General features: G+C 34.1%; 1 protein-coding gene across 2 annotated transcripts in view; it reads right to left on the bottom strand.

The window, feature by feature from the left end:
* PPFIA2 (PTPRF interacting protein alpha 2) overlaps window positions 1–20,458 on the bottom strand; it is a 465,096-nt gene that overhangs the window by 40,936 nt on the left and 403,702 nt on the right. For both annotated transcript variants that reach the window (XM_026499958.4, XM_044384552.3), the window contains exon 20: window positions 15,955–16,048. In XM_026499958.4, coding sequence (XP_026355743.1) covers window positions 15,955–16,048 — 94 coding nt within the window. The remainder of the gene's footprint in view (window positions 1–15,954; window positions 16,049–20,458) is intronic.

Genomic DNA, 20,458 nt, shown 5'->3' with positions numbered 1-20,458 from the left:
TATGTGGCTCAATAAGAATGAAGAATAAATGTAAGTCAAAATAATTTGACAGTTGAATCTACTTCTTAACAGTGTAGGCCAGAGAATAAGTCTCTTTTACATAATGTTAGCAGTACACTTCACTACATACCATTATTCATTGTTCCATTAAAATTCAACAGTCAGGAGGGTAAATTTCAAATTTCAAACAGACGATAGGCTATAACTCTATCATTCAGGAATCTAGACTTGTTGATCAATTCTACGAAAATCAACATTACATATTTGAGAAACTATTTGAAATTCTGGTCAGCAAATATGAACAAAATGTGGTGCCACCCACACTTCTCTCTAACATGTGCAAGCTGAAAATGCATATCTTAACTCACATAATTATTCTAAACAGAAATGTCAAAATCCCAATCAGCTGCGTCAGAACATTGATTGCCTAAATATACATATTTAGCTCCATAAAATTAAGAGTTTCAAATTCAACATTAACAAGGTTGACTTGATTTTAAAAGCACAGCATACTGTGATTTTGTGTGTGTGCAAGTGAACATGTGTTTGTATATCATATTATGGCATATTCTCACATAAGTGCATATAAAAGTCCATTACACATCTAAGTCGTATTTTAGTTAGATTCTAAGAACACATGCTAGGTTGTTTGGAATTGAAATAGTTTGACTACATTAAAACCAAAGCTTATTCATATTGAAACCTTTTTTTTTCTTCAAGCTGCTCTGAAATGGAGGGCATAGTCTCAGAAATTTAATTTATTTGTGAATTTGAATTGGGATTTACATAATTTCTCTCCTCACTTTATTTTGAATTTAATCAGTTTCAAAACCATTAAAAAGGTATAAACACACACATCCACACCCACACAAATGTGATGGAGCAACACAATTACTCATGCTGTTCTTGAAAACTAAAGGGACTTGTATTACTTTCTATTGAACAATTTCACTTTTGAAAGACTCTATGGTCTGTTCTCCTTAGTCACTTCCTGATAGTAAATTGGGGACTTACTGGAGGAACACCGATAATTTTCAGGTTATTTGGATACCATTTAGACTAGATTACCTTAGTGCCTCATCTAATTTACAGCCTCTTTAACTCAGATTTTAAAGTTTATAGGTTTTGTGCTGAGGTTATACATATTTTCTCATGCTCTTATGAGGTGCAGGAAGTTGACGGTAGTATCAATAAATACAGAGAATATGTCAGTCACCCAAGGGTATGCAAAAAATGGGAAAGTTGGTGCTTAAATTCTTATCTTCTATTTCCTAATTTCATGAACGATCTTTCCACCTCAAATCTTCCGTTTTTCACTATATTTGTACTCTCCTCCTGCCACTTTAACTTCCTAAGCTTTCTGTTAGGGATTCTACTAGAGAAGTGATTTTGAGGTCCTAAAATGTTAAGTTCTGGAAGCATGTATAAGACTATAAGAATCTGAATTTTAGAATGAAGACAATCATATCAGTTTCTTAAAGTCCATAAATGACAATGCATAATGCATTTATTCTTTTTCAGTATTTCATTCAAAAAGTGATAGGGAAATGAAATTTTATTTATTGGGATTATTTTCCTCATGAAATTTAAAAGTCATTAGAAAACAGAAGACCAGTATTACATGATGACATGAAAACAATGTTTTAAATCTAATGTCTGGAATATTCATTATTTTTAAAAAGTAAAAGCTTACAACTGTGGCTAGCAAAGTTGAATAGTATCCTAACCACAGGTCACCTTGCAGTTTTAAGAACACTTACTAGAGCTTTCCTTAATATCATAAATTATCCTAACTGAAGTAAATTCTACATTGTTAAATAATTAGTAATAGTAACTATAACTTAAAATCAGAGTAGAAAAGTATAACAAATATAAGCCATAGTAATGAACTAAGCAATATTACAAAGTACATGACCTTGTACTGGCATATAAAATATGCATATAGCAATAGGGCACTCTCCATAGCTTCCCAGATAACGGCATCTCATTGGAGCCATTTTATTTACCAAATATGTATGTGTGTGTGTGCAATATATATATTGTTTTAAATTTAAAAGCAATACCTCTCCCAAGGTAAAGTGTTTTTAAAAGCTCACCATGTTACCACTGCAAAAGTTTACACCAATGTAAACATTTTATAAATTTTGTACATAATTTGTTTGGCTTTGAAGCCCAATTTGCCTTAGGAATAGGTAATAACATGTTTTAATTTTAGTTCACAGAGCAGGTTGGAGTAGTTTGGATTTTTAAAGCTTTGAAAATTAACCAGTAGTATAGAAATAATGGAAAGAACACATACAACCAAAGGAATCAACCAAAACTAAGGATTACTTTGGAATCGAGGGGTAAACATCCTACTGGGGAAGATCCAGCACTTAACCCTCTTCATTTAAGTACAATTCTAGTAATGGACACAGAAGATTGTGTCTGGAAGAGAATGAAGGTGGGGAACCAGGAAGCACTAGGGAACACACAGGAGGACCCAATCTTGCAGCACCATCCAAAGTACTGGAGTGGCCTGTGACTTAAACGTCACTGAGTGCCATATTAACTCCTAGAGAATGACTCGAGAAGTAAGGAAATCATGTCTGGAATGCCTTTTGACATGTGTCTACTGAAACTAAAGAAATAGAAGTGCCTGCAAGGCCACCAGCATTAATTTGAGTGTGGACATTTCTCTGAACCAATGATTCCTGTATGGTGTAGAAATAGATACACTTCACAATTTTCATTTTAGGTCAGAGGCAGTGCAGCTTGTGTTACAACTGAAAAGAGAAATACTAAAGATAAAAGAAAAAAAGGATGGTGCTGAAAATAAACATGTTCAGCAGCCATTGTCATTCAACTTACCCAGATGTGCTTTTCATGAGATGGAGAAGGATGGATGGAAAAGAAAAGCACACAAATGTTAATGGATACATTTCAGTCCAAAGAAAGCCATGGAATAAAACAAGAGCATCATTTCAGATGTGCAAAAGCTCAGATACGAGAAGACATGGTGTCTTTTTTATTTCACCATGACACACGTACTCACTGCGTCCAAAAGCATGATCAGGTTGAAGGCAGCTCTAACTGTTGACTAGTAAGTCTGGCTCTTGAAAATGAGCCACTCTGAAACATGCATGACCACATTTTTCCCAGCCTCTAGTATACCCCAGGAAGAAATCAGGCACTTTATTAAAGAACATTCTTTACCTCAGGCCACTCCTGGCTTATTTTACAAATAGAAGCAATAACTTACAAAATAGTGCTAGATCCTCATACGGGGATTTTTACATGCTTACTGGTAAGAGCTCCAGACAAAGTAGAGTGGACCCCTGCAGAGGCAGCAACTTAAGAGAACACTAGGGTCAGGGTCAGAATACCTGGTTCTAGTTCTCATACACGATTTGGTCAAAATTACCAGCAGGTTCTGATTTTCAATTTCCTCACCTTAATCTGGGGCAGGAAGGAATTTTACATTCCAGGTCCATAATTTTAATATTCTTACAAATGTCATAATAATAATAATTTTTATAAATAAGCATTTGCCAGTCTTCAGAACGCGAGAAAGCATAAAAGAATTCTATCAACTTTTCTCCTCCTGCTACATTATTTCCTCCTTGTTTGAACTGGCAAAATAAATGGAGTTTGTGCCCATTGAATCTCTTTCAATAGGAACATTTATTTGGACAGATGTTTATAAATGTTGCTCTGAGGAAAAAAGCAAACTAGATTGGTTCACCAATATTACCATAAATCATCACAAAACAACATTGATTTAAATGTAGTTTTTGAGGTAGCCCTCTCATTCCCTGGATATAGTAGCAGCACTGGGAAAATACGGAATTTAAATAATTCAACAAAAAGCCATGAGAATATTATTTTAAATTTTTCTATACAAGCATAATAGATTAATTCTTCAAAAAAATAAAGCTTTTACTACAACTCAGAAAATATATTAAATACAACAAAATATGAAGCAGAAATTCGTATCTCAGAAATTAGGCAACTTAGCGAGTTTCCTTTTTTATCGCTCAATCATTATAAAGAAAAGGTTAACGTGCAATGGAACACCCTGTACGTGCCTCATCTAAACGCATTCATTCAGAGAAACCAGGTATTGTTTTTTAGACAGGCCTTTTGGAGAATGCATATTCTTTGGCCATAGCTCCAAACAGCTGTGGGAAGCACTTTAAATTTTTAACATGACAGAAACATAAATGTCCATACACACTGGCACCACCATGTCCTAAGATGTTTAGGCATCATGTTTACATCACACATGCAATAGAAAGAAAATTAAAACAAAAAAGAGATCGCTTCTAAGGGGTTAAAATGGCTTTCCTGTCAACATACCTGTGAACTCTTTGATGAACTCTTAAAAAAGGCAATTTCTGAGATCTCCAGGAAAATTACCCAAAGTATTTGGGGCCAGTTATTCCCATGGACAAAATCATCTTTCGCAGCCTACCAGCTATCTAGGAATTGCTCTCCAATAAAACAAGTCGATTAAATCTGCACACAGTGGAATATTAATAGTCCTCACATCTTCATTTGTCATTTTCAAAAACGGAAAACTTATACCAATAAAAATACCTTAAATATAAAATGTAAGAGAAATTATGAAAATAAATAGGAAACACAGATATAAGGAGACACTCAAAAAGTACTGCTTGAAGTTCTGATATATTTGTCATCAACTTTTGTAAGCTGTCTGAATCCTCAGAGTTTTTATGAACTTTCTTGTTCTCCACAATTAATTTAAAGCAATGCCGAGCAGTTATCTCACTTTATAATAATAAGTATTTCAGCTCATGACTTAAAAAAAATGTTCTGCAAAGGACAAAAAGCTTGAGTCATAAATGACTCTGGCATATGTTGTGGGAATATAGTATAAATTCATGTCAGAGGGAATATATATTTGCAGAGTTTTTTCATCTAGATAAAGTGTTTAATTTTTCTTCTTTCTATATTCTTTCCTACAAGCAGTTATTTACAATTACACATAACCTCATTATTCTTTTTTCCCTTCACTCCAGATTGTCAAGGTCATGATAATGGCAAGACAGATTCTGTGAAAAATAAATGTTCTTCAGTTAAAGACCACTGTGAGTAACAGGCAAATAACAAGTTTTAATTGACATAGAAAAAGAACAGGTTTTAAGCTACCACTTAATGAATAAGATCAAATCTAATTATTGGCATGTTTTCCTTGGGAACACCAGCCTACATCCAGACACAAGGAGACGTTACCAGCTAACGTATGTCTTCGTCCAAAATGGGTGTCTGAAACTTTTCAGCTGTCTCACTTTACTCTTCTAGATCTCTTACTAAATGAATGGGCCTTTGCCTGTTTATAAACTAGTCAACTTTGAACGTTAAGACTTCAACTTGATAAATAACTCACATGAGCTTCGTATGTGGAATGTGATTGCCTCTCGCTTCTTAAGGTTCAAGTTGATGACTCAGAAAGATTTTTAAATCAATTATTAACACCGGATTAGGAAATGAACAGGTAGTAACTGATGTGAAAAAGTGGAATAAAGAGAAGATTTCTCTTAATGGATGAAACCTGAGAGTGTTTCAATGCTGATGGCCAACACACAGGAGAGAGCAGAATTTGAAGGTATAAGAGCAAATGCGAAGTCAGCAAAACATGAGTGAGAAACTCGGAAGTGATGGGCTCAGGCAGGAAGAGAGCACCCTACTTTCCTCTAATGAAACAGGAGAGGGACTAGGATTAGTGTGTATTTGGCAGCAAATAATTCAGGGCACCCTGTTGGTTTCTTTTTTCTCTCCCTCTGAGGCAGACTGCGAGTTCATCTGCACAAGATGCAGGTTTGAGGACAGTGGAGGTCTCTAATGAAAGCTGCAGAGAATAGAAACAAGATTGGTAAGAGAAAAATATTGCAATTATTGGGCACTGCTGAGTTCCCAAATGAAGCTGGCTCAACTTCTTCTGCTATAACGTCCTCCAGCAGCATAGAGGTGTTCAAACGCAGACATCAAGAAAGAAAAGTCATTAGTGGCTATGAGTATGACATGTGATACAACCAAATGATAGAGGAGCAAAAAAATTTAGGAATTTTTGAGTGTTGAAATTATGCACATGGAATCAAAGCTAAATAGGAAGCAAGAAGGGGACAGAAAGGGGCTAGTGTGCTGGGATACAGATAAAATAAATGTTTAAGCACATTTCTAGTGATTCTTATAAATGAAAGGAAATGGCTAAGAAGTTATCATCACACTACTTCAGAAATAACTTTTTGTTACAGTTAATATCGACTTCAAATAGCTAAAGTTTGAGATTCTTGAGACTCTTTTAGAGAGGTTAAGAAATCTTTATTCTTCTAAGAATTTTGCTGTTCCTTTGCCTAGTAAATCTAACCTAGTCAGGCCCATGGTTAAAGTTTTGATTATGTAAAATCTGAAACAAAGACATTTAATTGTATTTTTGTATATATGTTGCATATAGAACATACACACATACATATATTTTTAGTGGAAATCTTTGGGTATAGATCTATGTTTAAAATAAAACTCTAGCAATAAGATACAGATAATCATTGCCCTTCTTGGAACATGGAAACAAGGAGGAGAGCCTTGCTTGATGGCTGGCTAATTTTAAATAACTGCGGGAAGAGACAGCATCTTCAAAGACCTTATGAAAAACCTATGCAGAACCAATATAAGATCTTATATTTGTGGGAACAAATGGGGAGAATTCTTTCCAGATTAAGATGCCAGCATTATATTCAAATGTACTCTAATTAGTGACTTTTTTTTCTTTTAAAAAAGGTTAATCATCCTTGCTATTTGATACTGACTTTGTAAGTTTTATTGGCATGAATAGCCTAAGATTAATTCAAGTGCACATTTAAATTTCTTACATAGCTTATTTATAAGTGATCATTACTATTCTTGTATCAAACTTTGAGACATTAGGTGTGGCTAATTATATTAAAAAGAAGTAATCTTATAACACAGCTCCATCTTGTGCTTTGAAACTACACCCCCCTCCCAGTCTTAAAAAAAAAAAAAAGGTGCTTGGTTTGAATATATTTGTTGCTCTTGTTGAAAGATGAGATAGGGTCAGATGAGAAACTAGAAAATTCTCTAGAAAAAATATGCTATCCTTTTTCGAGTATAAAGATAGTGAGGAGTTCTTTTTTGATGCCCTATATAAAGCATCCCAAATTATATAGGATACTCAAGGTCCAACTGACAGACGACCACATGCTTTAAATTGCAGCTTTACCCTGAGATCCCAAATAATTTAGAGGAAACCTGATTTCTGGACTCCAGCCTCTTGTATAGCCCAGGCCCTGGAAAGCTATGTTTCCTCACGGATGGAGGAAAATAGCAGCTGCTACCCTTGAAGGCCTTGTGAAAATTAAAAGAGATAATATATGGAAAGTGTGTGGACCACCCAGAATATTGTCACTGCTCAATGTGATTATCAAACAGTTATTACATATATAATCATGATTATCATTACTATACATAGAATGAGGAGGAAAACGGAACAGAATATATGAACACAGGGAGAAAGGAGTAATTACAAATAAGTAATAGATATTAAATATATGAAGACCAGAACATGCAAAATGGGAAGTAGAGAGAGATAAAGCTGGTGAGATAAATAGTGACCAGATGATGCAGGGATTTATGGGTCATATAAAGGCATCTGGGATTTATCCTAAGGAAGCTAAGTCATAATCGAGGGATTGTAGGCAGGTTCAGAAACTTAATTTAGATAGATCTCTTTAGCTGTAGTGTGAAGAATGGATTACAGGGAGGCAAGAATGTAACATGGTTTTACTATGATGGTCTGAAAAAGGAAAGAAGAAAATCAATTCATCTGAGAGATTTTAAAGAGACAGTATTTGGAGTGATAGTAAACTCAGGTGTATAGAGGAAGAATAAGGCCAAGGAAGACCAAGGGCAAAGTTTCCTGGTTTGGTCATCTTAGTAGAAGTCACTGCCCTAATTCCTGTTCTTTTCTTAGGCTTTTTTTAGAGTTCTTTCCCCATGCAGCTTCTATTCATGCATCAGTTATTCAGAAAATGTTTTGAGTCCTTCTGATATGCCAGACACTGCAATATTAAAAAAAATAAAATAAAAAATTTGCCTAGGTTCTCTTGGGTCCTCTTCTCTGAATTATACGGAGAATCACAGAATTCCAGGGTAGGGACAATTTGAAGAGCATGTAAGTCAATCTCTCATATAATTTGAATCCCCCATATAATAATTCTGCCACATACACATACTTAGTAAGTCTATATTGGACAGAATCATGAGGAACAACTCTCTTTCCACGTGGTTAATTATTTCTTCTCAGATATGTGACTGCTAACAGTTCTCACTTAGACTGAACTCAAATTTATCTGTAACAACCTCTGACTTTTGGCCCAAGGTCTTATCACAAAGATACTGGTCATGTTCCTTGGAATAGATGCTGGTTTGAATATATCGACTTCAAGTATATTTCCAAGAAATTAACACAATATCCAGCTACGATCTGTGCAGCGCATAGAATGTTGGCCCTATCAACTGCTTTTATGGATACTGAAAATCATTAATTTCCTTGCCAGATATTGCTAACTTGTCATTCCCCCCCCCACACAGAAAACAGCTATCTTAGGAGTTGCAGTTAAGAACCCCCTATACATAGACACACACCATAGCCTTCTATACACAGGTAACTGATAAGGGTAGGCATGAAATTGGATGGAGAATTATATAAACACTCTTATTAAACGTTATCTTGCTCCATCTGGATCTCTATGTAAAGGTCTTCCTTAAATAAAACAATTTATCTAAAACTTAACTTAAGCTGAGTCTGGCACCTTCTCTGTCACTCAGTCATCATCAGTTCTCCTGTTCAGCCCCTTTGATTACAATGGTCCCATCAGATACAAATCCATTTTGTTAGTTTCAAGGCAATCTTATGTTTAGACGTATCATTTACAAAGTAAATGAAATATCTTGCTGAACTCAATAAATGGTGTTTCTACAGCATTTTTCCTCCTCTTTGTGTCTAGCTTATTCTTAAAGGACTCCATTTACTCTTGGTCATCAATAATCTCCTTTCCTTTGATCAAAACAATCTAATAAATGTTATACATTTATTTTAGAAACTAACAATGAGGTGACCAGTCTTTAGCTTGGAGAACAACTTTCAAATAAGAACATCAGGTGGCTTTAGGTTTGCAGCACTTTTTTTTTTTTTTTAATTTTGTTCAAAAACTAGTGATTTAGAGAAGTGATCATGGCCTCTGAAAAGCTTACATGCAATCATTTGTTTTCATGTCTGTCTGTCTACAAGCGCTTTGAAAAATGGAACTGTGAAATTTGAGTATCAGTTTCTTACACAGTCCTTGGGACATAACAGGCATTAATTAAGTGAATGAATGAAAAATTATCGTTTGCATAGTCCATTAATCCAGGATATACATGAATGAAGACAAATGATATGGATTTATTTAGAAAAGGAGGTCATTCCTCTAGTACATGTAACTATCTTAAGTTTTAAATTCCTATTACTAACTCTTATTTTACTCTTTCCATGTCAAAAACGTTTCTCTTGGGCAGAGAATATGGAGACTATACAGGGCTTCCAATCTGCTCATTGTAATCTATTAACATTGCTCAATGTTAATAAGCTGTAAGCTCAAAACAGCAACCCTATTCTTTCCCTTCCTCCAAATAGATAAAATATATCTAAATATTTTTTAAAAACACTCTGATTTTCCTTATATTTATTTTTCCTAAAAAAAATTCAATGCATTTTGCTCTTTAGTTTTTGGATATTATTATTTTTTTAGGTTTAGGGAAATTTTTACAATTGTCCATGGTTGGAGCTAGACAGGGCTACACAGGATTAGATAGCAAGGTAATGAGAGCTCTAGCTCAGTGCATGCAGAGAAGACATGCTTGAGAAGTTTCGAGTAGGAAACTGGGACACATATTCCTAGAGAAATATTGAGAACATTAGGTTTAGGTTCTAAAATATTCTACTTCATTAGATCCTTTTGAGTTGAGTCCCCAGAGTGTTCTCCTGTAGTCATGTCTGTATTAAATGAACCTCTGAGTATAACTGATTGATCCAAGTACCAATATCTGTTTCACACTGAGCCAATCACATGCTTTCCCCTAGGAATTTAAAATTTGGAATGGGGTGAAACAGAAAATATGAGCTCTTGACAACACTCTAGAGAAATATTTCATAATCTCTTATTGTTGAAATTTTGGAGTTGTCCTGCCTCTGTTGTTTCTGAAATCTCTGAGATACCCTAATATCCTACCATGAATTCTCTCTTTTGCTTTATCTAGTCAGATTCAATTCCTATAGCATGTTTACAAAATAGATTTTTGCAGAGGAAGCAAAGACATTTACCTTCCATATATACAGCATTACTTAGATGGGAAAATGTATTCAAAGCTTCTAACAGACATCTTACAAATTCTCCTCTGGAATACAACTCATTTATAAGTTTAACTTGGCACACAGACACCTAATACATATTTATTAAATGAATGCATGTTGTGGAATTTATGTGATACCTTTCATTATGAATATTTTCAGTGATATTTATTTTATTTAGAGATATGCAAACTCTGAACCTTCCAAATGCCAAAGATTAAAAGTGCAGAGTCTCAAACCACATTAAAGATTATGCACTGAGGAAGACCCTTAGGATTGCAATGGAAATAAATTAACTAAATCTATAGAGCTTCACTTTCATGTCTTTGAAGTTCTAACATAAAGATTCATTGGTAGTGATTAACTATGACTGCCATGCTCCAAGGATAAAACTGCTTCTCTGGAGGATGCTGCTGATAGCTGAGCTGGAATGTTAATTTCATTTTAATGATGCTGAAAAACTGATTTCAAATCCATATTCATTTAGCAATGATATCCACTTGGAAGAATATAGCATATCTAACATAATAATAATAATACATTACCTATATTATAACTAAAGACTGAAAATGATAAATTAGTATATTAATATTTATATGGCATTTTTCAATTTAAGTCTCGAGATACAAAAGATCTCAGTATGCATATATGTTTCAATAAAGAATTATATAGCGTAAAAATGAGGAGGAAAATTCACAGATAAAAATTAAGATAAAGATTTCAGAATTTATATTTCTGGAGATAAGTAACCCCTCACAGGGTATTCTGTCAATTTTAATACATTCACTGCCTATCAAGGACTGTCATGAGAGTTAGACCAGTGTATTACTACTGAAACAGACAACTTCATCTTTAATCTAATTCTCTAAAAATAAGTTTCTTGGAAATAAGTTGAGTTTAGAAATGGACAATTTTTAAGTCAACACATGTTAAACAGTCCAAACTAACTAGTCTTCAGATTGCAAGTACAGAGTAGAAAAAAGAAACAAAAAATATTTGAATAGAAATACTTTTATTTCTGAACCCCAAAGATAAAGAGAAAAATCTTAAAACTTTCAGAGAGAGAGAGAGAAAAGAAACACTACATGTTATATACAAAAGAATGACAATCAATTGATATTAGATGTAACTAGAAGAAGAACAGCACCTTTAAAGTTTTGAGGGAAAATTACTTTCAACCAATAGTTTTACACTTTTGGCAATTATCAACTAATTTTATATGTAAAATATATTTCCAGATCTCTAAAAACTCAGGGAGATTGCCACACACCCTAGCACTGCATTTCTAGAGATGGTGATATGGGAAATTGCCAGTTATCTATATTTCAGGAAAATAAAGGCAAGAAATATGATGAAATATTAACACATTTAACACGCAATGTTAAACTTTGAAAATTCTTTTAGATGCTAATGACATAAAATATCATTTCCTTCCTTGTGAGTTCATAGTCCTTGATTCTAGACAGACATATTTACAGAATCATAATATTATTGATGCTATTTTTAAGGAGAGGTGGGAATTATACTTGCACACTTTGGAAGCCTGTGACAATCCAGCTCTTTCCATGTCAGGTAAGTTTTTCTAATTCTGGGCTTCAGTTTTGGGAAACCCCCATTTTTGCCATATTCATTAGTCATATTCTAACAGTTCAATTGGTAATAAAGTTGACATTTTGATCTCTACTTGCCTGACTCCTTAGCCTATTATCAAATAGGTTCTAAACTTAGGCGAAGAACAGTTTCTAATTATTGGGTCCTAAAAGATCCACATCTAAACTCCAAGGAAGATTTGGGGAGTTAAAGAACACTTAGAAATTCAGCACTGAATAATCTACATAATTGTTGAATCAATATGTTTTATACCTGAAACTAATATAACACTGTATGTTAATTATAAGTTAATAAAAATATTATGTTCAGACAAAACAACAATAAAAAGAAATTCAGATTTTTGATAGGCCAGACCATGTAAGTTTGTGACCCTGCAAGTTTCTATCATGCCCCAGTTACCTTTTGTAGTTGTGTGGTTGGCTTTAGTTGGCCATCTTGAGTAAGTAGCTGTAGATCTTAGATTAAGACATTGGCTGGAGAGCTAAGAAGGAGGAATAAGTCCCTAAAGATCAGGGTGACAGATATAAAAGGGGAGAGGTGAAATTCTCAGGTATAGTTGCTCATAATATGAATTTTAGAAATGATCTGCAATTATTTAGTATGTGTTAAGTCAGAGAAGTGCCTGGAGTCCACTGAAATCAAAGGATGATGGACAAGATCTTAGAGAGCTGTAATACTCCAGAAGGAGCCCACATCAAGAAAACCACAAGAATCACAATTTTAATGTGGAGAGAACATATTGAGAATAAGAAGTGACTTCATGCTTAAAGATTAGGAAAGCTGTACCATGAAGCCCAGAAAAACTGTTCAAATTTTAGTGGGGAAGACCAGAAATTAATGTGAAGCCCTTGAAGAATTACTAGATGAGTTTCAATTTGACACAATTACTGTAAGTACTAACAGTACACTATATAAACCTACTGGAACAATTAATGTTAATTAAAGCTTTAAAGGAAAGAACAGCAAAAATAAGGCATAGTAAAAGCAAACCAGACAGAACAATAGTAGATGGACTTCGGACCTAGGTAAGGTGGTGTTCTGATGAAATAGCACCTGCATGATAATATCCAACTCAGGAAGGGAAAGGTCGACAAGATTTTCTTGAACAGTGGCGGCTTTAGAAGATCCACTATTGTAGTACTATTCCTGTCTAATGATAGGAAAATAACTAGAAATACAAGAAAAAACAAATGCCTACATCACAAAGCAAAGTAAAAGTAGAATGAAGTAGGGCCCCAGATCCAGTAAGCTGTTCTAACCTACGTGTGCTTAATTTGCTGGATGGGAAATGTGCCTCAAATTAAACCTTTGTTTTGGACTGCCAACATTACAAATCTCTGAACTTTACAAGAATCTGGAATATCTTGAGTGCTGTTCTCTGAAAGTATCTCCCACATATGGTTTTTAAAAAATGTGTCATAACTAACTTCTTGAGATAAGATTTCTCTCAATTAAATTTAAATTCACAGATTGTTAACTGTAGATACCTGATACGCTTGTAAAGTTGAAAAGAAGATTTTTCCTCAGCTCTGCTTATTCCTACTGAGACTAATGAAGCTCTGATAGAAACTTTGAGACAGTGAACATAGGTCTAAGCTAAGTACTTTTTCCTGGAAACATTGTTTGGCTTGGTCAGCGGATAGAACATAGAGAAACAACTCTTAGGAAGCTATGGTCATTATAACTATGCACATAAACCTATAGTGTTCACTATTTTGAGATAAATTGCTCCATTTTTGCTTTAGTTTATTTTTCAGTAAAATGTACCTGATTTTTTTCTCCATCTTGAAAGACCAATAATCATGAAATAATTGATCTTGTCTCCCTTATAAAACTCATTACATGAAGACATTTCACTCTTCGGTAATCCAGAAACCAAGCTGCAGTGTCATTCAAGTCCTGAATAATTGTTAGTACATATATATGTCTCATAAATACTGGTTACATATTTATACTCATGAGGTTCTTGCCATGGAATAATCAATAATAACAGAAAGACTTCTGTTCTTCCATTAATCAACTCTGCCTTGTCTTGTTGGATTCATTTTAACCCAAGTACCATTATCCTATAGGAAATAATTGTACTGAGCAATGTTGCCCTTTATTTTATTATAGAATGTTCTTAATATTCTTCTTAATATTAAAGACAAGTATTTAATACATCTTAAAATTATATTTTTCAAAAACATTTGGCAAAATAAAACTCAAAAGTCAAGTATAGTAAAATCTTCAAACCAAATCTAGAACTAAAATCGGTTTCTGACTGTGAGGGTAGTTAGGATTTGAGAAATAATTCCATAAAACTAACATTAAGTCAATCCAACAGCATTTAAAATTAATTATAGATAAATTTTAAATATATTAGTCTTAAAATCACTGCATAATTGGAAATGTTTAACTTTAGTAACTGTTAAAAAAGGCACTTGATTCCATAAACAACCAAAGAAATATATTATCTGCCTCAATATCACCCTTCTATGCAATGTGAAAACTGGTGAAACTGCCATTATATATAAATATTTCATTTTAGAAAAAATGAAAATTAACTTTTAAGTGAAATAAACCAAGTTAATTAGCCAGCCTGGGTTTTAATTACTCTTATTCCTTTAGACTTAAAGTAATTTTAAATAAATGAAATTGTAAGTTCTTTAGACTTGAAATAAATTCTAAAGAATCTATCAAAAGAGAAGACTTTTTAGAAGAATTTTTTCTCATCAAATAGTCATAAAATTGAATAAAGCATTCCTTGATAGTAATAAATAAAATTAAGAGAGTTTGAACAGATTGTGATAACATTTAATTGTATTTTTGAGTGATCAGTAATAAAAGAAAAAATATTTACTGCTACTGAATGCAACTGAGCATTTGGTTGTATTCAAGAAACAATGCTCTCAAGGTCACTTCTTTATTTCTGCACAGTGTTTCTATTAAATTTGGATACATATATATGTAATTTTAATAAGTAGAAAATTAATGAAATAATTAGGCTAGTGAGCACTTCTACAACTTGCAAGTCTGTATTTCCTCATTATTAGTAAACATCTGTAAAGCGAATGAGTAGGCAAAATATGAAGTCAACTGATTATCCCAATACTATAACCATATGAGCAAATCTGTTATAGTAATAGTAACTAGAACAATAACTATTATTTCATAGGAAAGAAGGTAAACATGAAAACTACAAACACAATGTAATAAATATTTGAGAGAGAGGAGAGGAAAAGGAATAACCAACAAATTCTGGAATAGAGAAATCCTTTAGCTTTTCAAGAGTATGTTCTATAGGTACTATTTCATCACTGAAAATGCTACTTTGTATTTTAAAAATATGTTATTTATAGACCCACTAGCTTTCTGACAGCTGCGGAGACTTAAAATTTGCCAATTTTGCAAGTCATTTAAATGTTCCACATTATATGTGAATGAAAAGATACACTATCAGTTTCCTGACAGATGCAAAACAATCTGCTCTGGGTCTAAAATAAGTCTATGTTCAATCAGTAGGAGAAATATTCTCCTTTTAAATATTCCGATTTAAGAGGAGGTACTTCAATTGTTGTAAGAGGAAACACAAAGTTGGATGTCATAGGTTCTCATGGTATCATACCAATTCAGTACTGGATTCAACATCAAATAGATTATTGTATTACTTACAAGGCTACATTTAAATATTTTAAGTATATATGAGTTTTGCAATAAATGCATTGGTCTCTTGGAATAAACCATTTATATCTATTACAGGCCGAAGATTTGTATACCTATTTCAAACTGTAGCTCAGTAGAACCAGGAAATTCCAGCACTGAGTAGTTTTAGGGAATACTAGGACAATAGTGGCTTTGGTCTATTGTTTTCAACTACTGTCTTTTTAATTTCCCACAAGTAATAAAGAGTAAGTAAAAGCTAGAAAAAGGAAGAAGAAAATCTCCAAACCTACTTTTTCTTCAGTCTTCTATCCTTCTCAGCTTGAGTTCCAAGTTTGCCTAGCCCCAGGGACTCCTGAGCTGCAGCCTCAGTCTCCATAAAGCCTCCTGTGAAGAAGTAACTATTCATATTAGGTTGGATACATTGTGTCAATTCTGAAAATAAATTTTTTAAAGTTAGTTGATCAATGGTTCAGTATCACATATTCTTTTTTCTTTCTTAGATCGTCTTTATATTTCCAACCTAACATGCATAAAATGGCATGGGTATATAAATGAACACACACTGAGAAAATGAAAAGGTATCCTATTAGCCTCCTACTCGACTGCACCCAGCAGCAACATAATACATAATAAATACATAGACAAATACAGCCTTCAAGCTTCAAGGTCCATTTTTCTTCTTATGAAAAACAAGAGCAAATATGGATGTGGTGTGAGGGTTTTTTCAACATTTGACAAATTTGACATATTTTATATACAGTGGGATAAATGATGATAGCCCAATAAACCCAATCAGGTGCATGTCTTCAATTCCAAGTCAAGGGAATGTAGAGGTATTTGCTGACTTCTAAAGATTTTTCATATCTTGCTTCTGGAATCTTCTTTTCCTCACCTGGCTGACTCCTATATCCTTCAGTACAAGCTCTACTTCCAGAACTTCTTATGTTTTCTGGAAACCTGGCATGTTTTGTTTTGTTTTGTAGATTTTATAATTATATCTGAAAAAAGAATGTCTTCAAAAGATCTTAGTAAGAATTGCTTTTACCCAGCAGGCCATAGATAATTTAGTGTATTGTCATTTTTATTGGTGCTGGAAAATATGCAATATACATAACCTTGCAAGGAAAGGAAGAAGAAAACAAAGTATGTTGGGCATTAAACACAGAATTACACATTTTACAATGCAATTATTTCATTCAGGATCCCATAAATTCTTGTTACAATCGAAAAATGAGAACTTAATCCTGAGCTCTGTTTTCTCTCATATTTACTATATGCACAAAACATGAAGCCAAGGTAAATGAAAAAATGTTCACTATTTTTAAGTGGGGTAAGGTATACATATTTTTTAAGTGTAAGGGATTTAAATTCCAGTTAAGCTCAAGATCAGGTAGAAAGATTTAAGCTAATACTAATCCTTACAAAGACTACACACACACACACACGCACAAATGTCACCAATATGTCAATAAATAAAATTATTAAAGTCAATTTTTACTATTCTGTCACTGTAATTTTCCAACTTCACATTTGCAGGGCTTGACCAGGTTGTGGTTTCTCTAGTGAAATGAAATATCTTATTAAAGCACCAGTGACAAATTTGGTTGTTACTGCTTTTCATAATTTATTTTAGCAAACAATCTATAACACTTGATGCTATAAATTCTGGAGCATTAGTATAAATGTTAATCTCATAACCTAGTAACTCTGTTACTGACTGCATAATTGTAACAAAGTCCTCTTTAATTGGAAACACATTATCGTTATCTAAATCTAGTCAATAATTTTGAATTTGGGTACCAAAACTTATTTTATTCAGTTATGCACATGTGCAATTAATGTTTAAATAATTTTTTATTATGAAAGAATTTCATTGTTGGTACCATTAGGAAAAACTTATCCACCAGCTGACTGAAGGACTCTTGAGGGTCATTTTTAAATGTGAGATTTTCCATTTATGCACAGTGAGTGAGTATTTTCATTTTATTTCTCTCATCAGTGTACTTGCTGCACTGTATATCCATAAATTATTATTCACAGTCTGCAAGTAACAATAAAATTGTTCTCTTGAAATGGAAATAGAAATGAATGATTCACTTTGAAGTTACAAAATTCTTGATCAGTCCAGACAGGGACATAGAGATTGATGAGGTAGACCCATTAAATAAACAAGACATTTTGACCACCAAGTGGTTGTATGAATCAGACTTTCTATTTTTTCTGAGCAAGAAGAACATCTAAATTATGATATCAATTATTTTCAAAAACCAAACATTTTAATTAGCAAAAATAATATTTTTAACAAATGATAACTCTGGGAGGGAAACAAAGACAGCTCTGGAAGAATATTGTGAGTCAAATCTAGACCCAGAAAAAAAAGATATTAGAATTTGTTTCCCATAAATAAAATTATAAAAATAAAAAGCATGAGGAGCTTGGAAATACTCTGAATACTTCAAAATCTAATATCCTTTGAATAGAACATTTAATAGAGAACTATGGCCATATCCTCTTTCAAAATAATATTTATGGCCATAGTAAGTAAAATTATTTTTAAGGATCACATGTAGGACAGCACCCTTAAGCAGGAGCAAAAGTCTAATACGGTACATTTTTTTAAGCCCAATTAAAACATTTCTGGATGAGAACCTTCTTTCATAGAACTGGTCCAGCAAAATTCAGGTTCCAGCTATTGGTAAGGATGATCTTAGCCAAATCGGCTGATGAATTCTTACTCTACGGATGATCATCTGACTCTGGAGAGAGTCTGCCTTATTCTTGTCCAGTTGGTAGTGGGTTCATATGGCTATGTGGACTTTAGGAATATCTACCTATTTACCTGTACCAACATCTTATTCACTAGTCATATGGAGCTATGAAGCACTTGAAATGTGGCTGGTCCAAACTAAGTATTGCAAGTATAAAATACACACATGCTTTTGAAAACATAATGCAAAAAAGAATATAAGATATCTAATAATTTTATGTTGATTATATGTTGAAATGTTCTGATATATTGACTTAAATAAAATAATTATTGATGATTTACCTCACTGGTCTCTTTTTACTTTTCTTAATGTAGTTCCTAGAAAATTAAAAATTATACACGTGACTCACATTTGTGGCTTGAATTATATTTCTGTTGGACAGCTCTCTCTATACTGATGGTTCTAAACTGGAGACAGTACCAATCTCCAAAAGGAAATTAATATTTGCATATGTTGGTGGGGGGAAGGAGGCACATTTTCAAATGTCACAGTGACTACAAAGAGCAGCTGACACATTGGGCAGGGAACAGGATTCTAAATTCTTAAATGAGTAGAAAATCCTTTAGCTTGTCCTTAAAATGGCAAGCATGACCCTGATATGAAATGCTAGCCTGTGGAAGCTAGGTGTTACTCACTTTCTGGGAGGTTCATTAAGAATATGAAGAGAGCATCATTAACTCTCTACCTTCTCATGGCATGAGGTACTCAGGCATTGAATTCTGGAGTTTCATGATTCAGTGGATTACTCAGATAATAAACTTCTTATCACTTTGTCAGTGGCCACCTAGTAGTTGTGCATGCAAATGCCCAAGTCAAAGTCCTTGCCCTCAATGAGGTTCTCTAGGGTATCACTAAGCACATTGACTTTGGTGAGGTCTTTATAAAGAGTTGAAATTGTTGGACACAGGACCATTCCTAGGATGTGAGGGTCCCACTCAAGTATTTTTTTCCAGCTCAACTTCTATATAAACATTTTGAGTAACCCCAACTCAGCAGGACAACAACCTAGTGGTCCAACATCATACAATAGCATTCCAGACAGCAGAAGTGAGTGATTCACTTGTTAGATCGCCCCCCTGCAACAAGAGTTGGGCCACTGGCCCAGAACAACCTCATGGGGGTAAGTCTCTGGGCAACCTGGGATATCTGGTTGACCCCAAGCATGGGAAAGAGAGTCAGGGTACATTCTGAAGGGGAGAAACAGGGACTCAAATCCACATGGTTTGCTTGGATCGGGTACCATGCCTAGATGGTACTGCCTCCCTGGTTTGTCCCAGGGTCTGAAAGGTAAAACAAAACAAAACACCAGTGCTTCCAGTGATTAGACCCACACAGGTCCATATCTTTGCTTCTTGGCTAAGAATGTCCTACCCAGATAGCACCGCCAGCCCCAGCCTCTCTCAGGCACCAGAGACAGATAACAGAAAATTCTAAGGAAGGTGCTGCAAAGCATGAGGCTTCCTAAGACCCTGGCCAAGGAATTCAGTAAAGGACCTTCATATACTCAGATCTATGAATGGTACTGGCTGGAGCTGAACCATGAGGGCAAATATCTCTATGTTGCTTAGATTCCATTCAATATAATTTATTTCATGGTGGCCCGTGAAATATAAGTCTATAGGAATTTCTAGCCAAAACCCACATTTCAAGGTCTGGACCTCTCCATTTGTCCAACAGAGGTCCCTGTTCTTGTATTTAAAAAGGGAGCTTTAACTCAAGAGAGATGAAGACTGCAATCTGTTGCCTGTTGGTGCCTTCCCTATCTTTTCTTGTATCTGACCTCTCTTTAGTATTAATCCATAGCCTTCGCTTGGATTTAAATACACTCTGAGTTTATAAATGGTTATTTAATTGCTCTATATCTTTTAGTCTGTTAGCTCTCTGAAAAATGCACCTAGACACAGGGCCTGGCTCATAAAGCGTATATAACAAATGCACTCATAATTAAAGCTAAATAGTGCTTTCTTCAAAGAAAGGCCCTTTCACATGCAGACCATGAGTCATCTGTAATTGATACTTCGTAGAA

The sequence above is a fragment of the Ursus arctos genome, unplaced genomic scaffold, assembly GCF_023065955.2.
Source record: "Ursus arctos isolate Adak ecotype North America unplaced genomic scaffold, UrsArc2.0 scaffold_21, whole genome shotgun sequence".
Classification (NCBI taxonomy): Eukaryota; Metazoa; Chordata; class Mammalia; order Carnivora; family Ursidae; genus Ursus; species Ursus arctos.
Note: the sequence above shows the minus strand (reverse complement) of the source record. Positions and strands in the feature narration are given on the sequence as shown.